General features: G+C 44.8%; 1 protein-coding gene across 1 annotated transcript; it reads left to right on the top strand.

Annotated features, from left to right (window-relative positions):
* The first annotated feature begins 998 nt into the window (after nucleotides 1-998).
* On the top strand, nucleotides 999-7,345 carry LOC137866655 (dnaJ homolog subfamily A member 3, mitochondrial-like). Its single transcript, XM_068702698.1, has 12 exons — nucleotides 999-1,198; nucleotides 2,279-2,415; nucleotides 2,507-2,590; nucleotides 2,733-2,945; nucleotides 3,099-3,251; nucleotides 3,408-3,555; nucleotides 4,204-4,268; nucleotides 4,366-4,494; nucleotides 5,505-5,620; nucleotides 5,921-6,015; nucleotides 6,096-6,247; nucleotides 6,474-7,345. Exons 1-11 carry the CDS (start codon nucleotides 1,003-1,005, stop codon nucleotides 6,227-6,229), a joined length of 1,470 nt encoding a protein of 489 aa, XP_068558799.1. The 5' UTR covers nucleotides 999-1,002; the 3' UTR covers nucleotides 6,230-6,247; nucleotides 6,474-7,345.
* Nucleotides 7,346-8,001: the final 656 nt, after the last annotated feature.

The raw sequence follows: 8,001 nt of genomic DNA on the forward strand, positions 1-8,001 counted from the left end.
TCGCTCTCATCAGTTACACACACACACACACACACACACACACACACACACACACACACACACACACACACACACACACACACTCACACACACACACACACACACACACACACACATACACACACACACACACACACACACACACACTCAGGCTTCAAGAGAATTAACCACAGAGACATTTAGGAGCAGCCTGGTGGAACCGGACCACAGAACCACAGAACCACAGAAGCTCAGCAGCTCAGCAGCTGAGGGGCAGAGAAACCCTCCGTCTGTTGACTCGGCACATTAGAGCCTCAATAAAAGCAGACAAAGACTCTCTTTCTCTGGAGAAGCAGCCTCAGCACTTCCATCATCTATTTCCTTCAGTGAGTCAAGAAGCTGCAGATGAAGACAGTCGTCACTCCACACCTGCAGATGAATCCACTGGCATGAGTCCATCTGTAAAACGCGCTGATTAAAACAGTTTGCTGCTAAAACACAAGAAGCTAAACCTCCTCCTGCTCCTTTCATCACTGTGTGTCTGATGTCTGCAGCTGTTTCTCCACCATCACTGTTGATTCATACACATATCGTGATGTTCTAGTTTCATGTATCAGGTGGTTGCTGCCTCTTTGACCACGTCGTCATCATCATCAATGAGATATGAAATACAGTATGAAGTACAGCATGTACCTCTGAGGGGTAGTACAGTATAAAGTACAACATGTACCTCTGAGGGGTAGTACAATATAAAGTACAGCATGTACCTCTGAGGGGTAGTACAATATAAAGTACAGCATGTACCTCTGTAGCAGTACCTTGAATCAGTACTTACTGGAGTACATTTAAACTACTCATTTCCTTCCATCACTGTAAATATGTTGCACAACAAAGTACAATGTCTAAAAACTGAAATGTTGTGTAGTGTGAGTTTAAAGTGAAGTACAAGTACACTTAAAAGTCAGATATGCCGCACATGCGCAGACCGCCGCTGACGCGCTGACACCGGTAGTGACGTTAAAGATGGCGTCCCCGGCTGCCCGGCTCGCTACACGCTGGTTGTCTACAGGACATGACCGCAGCGGTCGTTTTCTGAATGTCTCCGCCAGACATGCGGGAGTTTGTTCGGCAACGATATCGCGGACACACCGGGGGGGGGCAGCGGTCGGCCGGAGCTCGTGGACACCCGGAAGTACCGTGACATTGGGAGGACTGAGAGGTGAGACAGCTAACTGTTAGCATCGTACATATGGTGAGCACAACAACCTGACAGTTCAACTAGTCACAGAGTTCAACTAGTCACTGAGAGTTATGGACTCAGTTTGTTTACCTGCACAAAGCACCGTGTTCACAAGGGTTAGGGACGTTAGTCTGCTGCTAGCTAAAGGCTAACATCCTCTGAGGGTAGTTAGCAGTGGTTTGACTGTGATGTAACTGCTCTCTTAGTGTGTAACGGCAGGATTACATCAGTAACAGTGTGGTGACATCAGTAACAGTGTGGTGACATCAGTAACAGTGTGGTTACATCAGTAACAGTGTGGTGACATCAGTAACAGTGTGGTGACATCAGTAACAGTGTGGTTACATCAGTAACAGTGTGGTGACATCAGTAACAGCAGGATTACATCAGTAACAGTGTGGTTACATCAGTAACAGCAGGATTACATCAGTAACAGTGTGGTTACATCAGTAACAGCAGGATTACATCAGTAACAGTGTGGTTACATCAGTAACAGCAGGATTACATCAGTAACAGTTACGATGACGTCAGAAACGTGACGTCAGAAACGTGACGTCAGAAACGTGACGTCAGTAACGTGACGTCAGTTACAGTGACGTTAGTTACAGTAACGTCAGTGACGTAACGTCAGTAACGTCACTGACGTCAGTTACGGTGACGTCAGTAACGTTAGTTACAGTGACGTTAGTTACAGTAACGTTAGTTACAGTGACGTTAGTGACGTGACGTCAGTAACATGACGTCAGTAACGTCACTGACGTCAGTAACGTCACTGACGTCAGTAACGTGACGTCAGTTACAGTGACGTCAGTTACAGTGACGTAAGTAACGTGACATCAGTAACAGTTACGTGACATCAGTAACAATTCATGGTTCTCTTATGTACATTCCATGAATGCCATGATTTTGGACCTTGTTGTTGATTAACTGCTAGCTTCTTTATGCTTTTCTCTGGGCTGTGCACAAAAACATCGCCTCACATTGCTGATACGTAATCAGATATGAATGTAGAGTAGGACTCCTGATCACACGGTCCCCTTTGGATTCTTTCCTCTGCAGGCTCCAGATGTCCCTGTGGTATCACCGGCCACTCTTTTCACACCAGCAGCAAGTCGTCCAACAAGCAGGACTTCTATGAAGTCTTGGGCGTCTCCCGCACTGCGGCACAGAAGGACATCAAGAAGGCTTACTACCAGGTCAGAGACCATCGCTGTGTCACACATACCTTTAGGAAAAGGTTTCTCATTCTCTACTCTCATCACTCTTCATGCTTTATGTCTCTGCCAGTTGGCAAAGAAGTACCACCCGGACACCAACCCAGAAGACCCCGACGCCAAAGAGAAGTTTGCCAAGCTGGCTGAAGCCTATGAGGTACAAAACCCTAAACATGAAAGAGTCAGAGATCATTTAGACCCCTTATAGCTATGTTAAAGTGCAATAGAACTGGTCATTTATGATAAGCAGTCATTCAAACTCAAACCCAAAATGTCACTGTGGTTGTTTTTGTGTCAAGGTGCTGAGTGACGAGGTGAAGAGGAAGCAGTATGACACTTACGGAGCGGCAGGCTTTGACGCTGGCCGAGCTGGGTCAGCAGGCCAGCAGCAGTACTACAGGGCAGGGGGGACCAACATAGACCCCGAGGAGCTCTTCAGGAAGATCTTTGGAGAGTTTACTGGAGGAATGGGCTTCGGAGACATCCACAACATGTTTGAACAACGGCCCGAGGTAAACCATACCTTCACACGTAGGGTGTTTCTATGTATAAACCTTTTTGTCTTTGATTCTTAGTTAAATATTCCAGCGTTAAATGGAGCAGCTTGTAGTCGGTGTGGATGTCAGCGGTTTCATTGTAAAGAAGTGTACCGTTTCCTTCCACAGTTTGTGATGGAGCTTACGTTTTCAGAGGCAGCGAAGGGCGCGAACAAGGAGCTGAGCGTGAACATTGATGACGCCTGTCAGAGGTGTGATGGGAGGGGCAACGAGCCGGGCACCAAAGTGTCTCACTGTCACTATTGCAACGGCACCGGCATGGTGAGTCTCAGACCAGCAGGTGGCAGCAGAGGAGCAAGAGCTATTTGAAGCTCTTCAGACTCTTTCCATTAGTTTCCTCTCAGGATTCCTCACTGATCCGCTGTGCTGTCAGTCAGCCACCACTCATCATATGACTGTCTGTGGCGCCCTCTGCAGGAGTCGGTCAACACGGGTCCTTTCATGATGCGCACCGCCTGTCGACGCTGTGGTGGGAAAGGGTCGATCATAAACACGCCGTGTGCTGTGTGCCGAGGTTCAGGACAGACGAAGAAGAGGCAGACGGTCACTGTACCGGTACCTTCTGGTAGGTTTAACTAAACAAGTAATTCATGGATAAACCTGTACCTTCTGGTAGGTTTAATTATTGGCCAATGTAAACCCCCTACAAAAAAACCCTACCTACAATTATCTACACTTTATTACAAACTGGATAACTGTTGAACTGAACTAATTCATAAATAAACCAACCATTCAAATTGTTGATGGGTAAGGAGGCTCCTAAAGTGTGAGTTCATTTCATGGATGGATAGTTACGCTGTTGATTATTTGGAAAGACCATAAATTGGTACTAAAGTTAAAAGTAACAGTTGATTGATTTATTTTCCTCCCAGTCTGCCATTTGTATCATATTTGTATGCAGTAGAGAATTACTTTCCGAAAGAAATGCCAGCATAGCGATAGTTTTTAAAGCGTCCGATTAATTGGCCGATCTGTAATCCAACAGTTTTGTTAAAAAAGTAAAAATGTTTTGAAAAGATATAGATGTAATTATTTCCAATATTCACAACATGTTTCGAAATATGATGCTTCTAACATTCCGCTGTACAGCTCACTTGTATGAGATTGTCAGTTTATTTAATCCAGATACTGAGTCTGTGTAAACCTTCTTTGGCTGTTGTTGGATCTGTAAAATGTTATATAAGGACATACATCTTGTGACATCTTCTCACAGGAGTGGAAAATGGTCAAACAGTTCGTATGTCGGTCGGAAAAAAAGAAATCCTCATTACATTCAGGGTGAGTTTTCTTTCTCTTTAAAGCATTTGAGAAGTTGTTGAATTCTGGCGACGTATTGGGGTTCTGACGTGTTTTTATCTGAAACGTCTCGGTGCAGGTTCAGAGAAGTCCGGTGTTCAGGCGCAACGGAGTAGACATCCACTCAGACGTGTTGATCTCTGTAGCTCAGGCCATCCTGGGGGGAACAGCAACGGCACCGGGCCTCTATCAAACCATCAGTATGATGGTGAGTAAGAAGTGCTTCATGTCTATCAAACCATCAGTATAATGGTGAGTAAGAAGTGCACCATGGTTATCAAACCATCAGTATGATGGTGAGTAAGAAGTGCACCATAGTTATCAAACCATCAGTATGATGGTGAGTAAGAAGTGCACCATGGTTATTAAACCATCAGTATAATGGTGAGTAAGAAGTGCTTCATGTCTATCAAACCATCAGTATAATGGTGAGTAAGAAGTGCACCATGTCTATCAAACCATCAGTATAATGGTGAGTAAGAAGTGCTTCATGTCTATCAAACCATCAGTATAATGGTGAGTAAGAAGTGCACCATGTCTATCAAACCATCAGTATAATGGTGAGTAAGAAGTGCTTCATGTCTATCAAACCATCAGTATAATGGTGAGTAAGAAGTGCACCATGTCTATCAAACCATCAGTATAATGGTGAGTAAGAAGTGCTTCATGTCTATCAAACCATCAGTATAATGGTGAGTAAGAGGTGCACCATGTCTATTAAACCATCAGTATAATGGTGAGTAAGAGGTGCACCATGTCTATCAAACCATCAGTATAATGGTGAGTAAGAGGTGCACCATGTCTATTAAACCATCAGTATAATGGTGAGTAAGAGGTGCACCATGTCTATTAAACCATCAGTATAATGGTGTAACAGGCCGTAGTGGATCCATGATCTGTACTGACCCCCCTCACAGTGTAACGTTAACCATCAGAGTGTAAATAAAGTTCTCCTGACGATGGTTCTCCTCCAGTATTCAGTAGAACATGTGGTTCTAGTCTCTGATCTCTGATCATGTTTCATTGTAAACAACCAATCAGTGTTTAGACCAACAGTAGGAGAGCTAGTAATGTTAGCAGCACCGCTAACGGCTAACCAACGGAGGTTCACTTCACTTGCGTTACAGTGCAGCCACTTCCATGTAATATTTCTGGATGCATTCTCCAAAGAAGAGCAGATCTCTGCCGTCTGCTTCAAAGTGTGTCCGTGTTTTCCAGATTCCTGCCGCCTGCCAGGCTGACCAGGTGATCCGTCTGCAGGGTAAAGGCATCCGGAGGATGAACAGCTACAGCTATGGAGACCACTACGTCCACATCAAGATCAGAGTGCCAAAGTAAGACCTCATCCAAGAGCAGTGGTAGATTAATAAGACAGTTCTACATTAAAGATTTACTTTCAGTTATTGTACTGAGAAAATAGGAGAGGAGAGGAGAGGAGACATGTTAATAGTTTATAAATAGCACATAGAGCCTCATAGACAATATATTCATATTTAAACTTTATTAATATGTTTTTCTCTTCCTTGAATGTGAAACCTCTCTCTCTCTCTCTCTCTCTCTCTCTCTCTCTCTCTCTCTCTCTCTCTCTCTCTCTCTCTCTCTCTCTCTCTCTCTCTCTCTCTCTCTCTACACAGGAAGTTGACCCGTCGTCAGCGCTCTCTGTTGCTAAGTTACGCTGAAGACGAGACAGACGTCCAGGGGTCGGTGAACGGCGTGGATCCGTCTTCAGGTCTGTGTTCAGTCCACCGTCACGGTAACAAGACTCTCAGCAGTATTTAAACTGATGCACTGTGTGTTTGTGTCCAGCAGAGGGCGGCAGCACCACCTCGGGTCCTGGTCCCACCAAGTCCACCAGCTCACAGGAGGAAGAGGAGGAGCAGAAGAAGAAGAAGGAGGAAGAGGAGGGAGGCTTCTTCTCTAAGCTGAAGAAGATGTTCAGCTGACGCTCTGAAACGCTGCAGGTGTGATCTTCACCCACAGAGACTTGAACCCACAGAGTCCTGAACCCATGAATTGATTCACCATAACTGAAGACGTGTTCTAGTTCTCTTCTTCTTCTAGTCCTCATGGTTCTGGTTCTGTGGAGGAGCAGGACTGTGAATGAATGAATGAATGAATGAACATGTTGGACTCTTGATGCTGGCTCTTAGACGTTTATCTTGAACTTTGTTTCTTCTCTTTGGGTAGAAAACCTCTCACAGACGGGAGCTGAGAAACAAGATGGCGGCACAGAGGATCGTTACCTGTGGAGCCGCACGGTCGTCTCTGTCGAGAAGACATCCAGACGTTTCTGAACATCTGGTCCTCTGAGGACACTTTAAACATCTCAGTTAAACCCTCTGAACCCCAAAACACGCCGGCGGGAAGGAAAGCATTTTTTTCTATAAACAATCGCACAAAAGTACACCGTCTATCAGTCAGACGCAGAGAATCATCTTCTCCTGACGGTCCTTGAACACATTGCGTGAGACGAACGCTTCCGGAAACAAACGAAGCTTAAAGTTGTGAATTATCAAAAACGTTTTACTCTTCATGTTGTCATGATAAATGTCTCTTCTAATAAAGAGTTCACTTTAACCACATTGTGTTAAAAACATTAAGTTGTGAGCTCCTCAGTGAAGCTATGACGTCATGATTGATTCATCATAACTGAAGACGTGTTCTAGTTCTTCTTCTTCTCATCATGCTTCTGTTTCTGTAGAGCAGCAGGACTTTTATTTTGAAGAGAGATACTGTGACGGAGCAGAGACAGCTCAGTGGTTCAGAGGGTTAAAGGAACAACACACACCTTTCATCAGGCTGACGTGTCTCCTAGCTCCTAGTGAGAGACGAGGACGGAGGAGACGTTAAAACTTCCAGTTCTGTGAAATGCATTCAGAGAACATTCTGATATATAACACTTTAATGAGATGCTGCAGAAGATTGTTTTCTTTCAAACTAAACTTTAATATTTACGTTGTTGTACTAAAGGTGGTCAGTAGGTGGCGGTGTGAGCCTGTTTGTCTCTGTTCATGCTGTCATAAGTGTTCATGAATATGAATACAATAATAAAACCACAACTTTATAAAAAACGTTCTTATATTGATGTACAATAGACATAAGTTTCCTTCTTCTACGATACAAACGTCTTATTTCATTTACACAAAACCAGCTCTTTTATTTCTGCATGCTTCTCTCCTCTCCTCACTCCTCTCTTCTCTCCTCTCCTCACTCCTCTCTTCTCTCCTCACTCCTCTCTCCTCTCCTCACTCCTCTCCTCTCTCCTCACTCCTCTTCTCACTCCTCTCTGCTCTCACTCCTCTCTTCTCTCCTCACTCCTCTCTCCTTTCCTCACTCCTCTCCTCACTCCTCTCTTCTCTCCTCACTCCTCTCTCCTCTCCTCACTCCTCTCTCCTCACTCCTCTCTTCACTCCTTTCTCCTCTCTCCTAACTCCTCACTTCTCTTTCCTCTCTCCTGTCTCCTCACTCCTCTCTCCTCCAGATGCATTTTGGGAAGTGAGACGTCCTTCAGCGCTGACTTCCTTCCAGACAGGAGGACAGAGGAGACGAGGAGACACTGAATAGAGAAATGAGGAGCAGCCTTTAAACAGGAAGCTTTGTTAAAGTGTGTTGAAGATCACTGAAGACGTTCCTGAAGGAGACGTATTAAAACACAAGTTCTTCTATAAACAATGAAGAAACTCCTCCACTGCTATGAAGCCCGTTGGATGATGTC

This window comes from Cebidichthys violaceus, unplaced genomic scaffold (genome assembly GCF_023349555.1).
Source record: "Cebidichthys violaceus isolate CVI_PGR_0920_01 unplaced genomic scaffold, fCebVio1.0.p SCAF_88, whole genome shotgun sequence".
Classification (NCBI taxonomy): Eukaryota; Metazoa; Chordata; class Actinopteri; order Perciformes; family Stichaeidae; genus Cebidichthys; species Cebidichthys violaceus.

Coding starts and splice junctions, on each gene's coding strand:
- LOC137866655 (XM_068702698.1), top strand. CDS start 1,003: ATGGCGTCCCCGGCTGCCCGGCTCGCTACACGCTGGTTGTCTACAGGA. Junction 4,495..5,504: donor ATCAAACCATCAGTATGATG/GTGAGTAAGAAG, acceptor CGTGTTTTCCAG/ATTCCTGCCGCCTGCCAGGC. Junction 6,016..6,095: donor CGGCGTGGATCCGTCTTCAG/GTCTGTGTTCAG, acceptor TGTGTCCAGCAG/AGGGCGGCAGCACCACCTCG.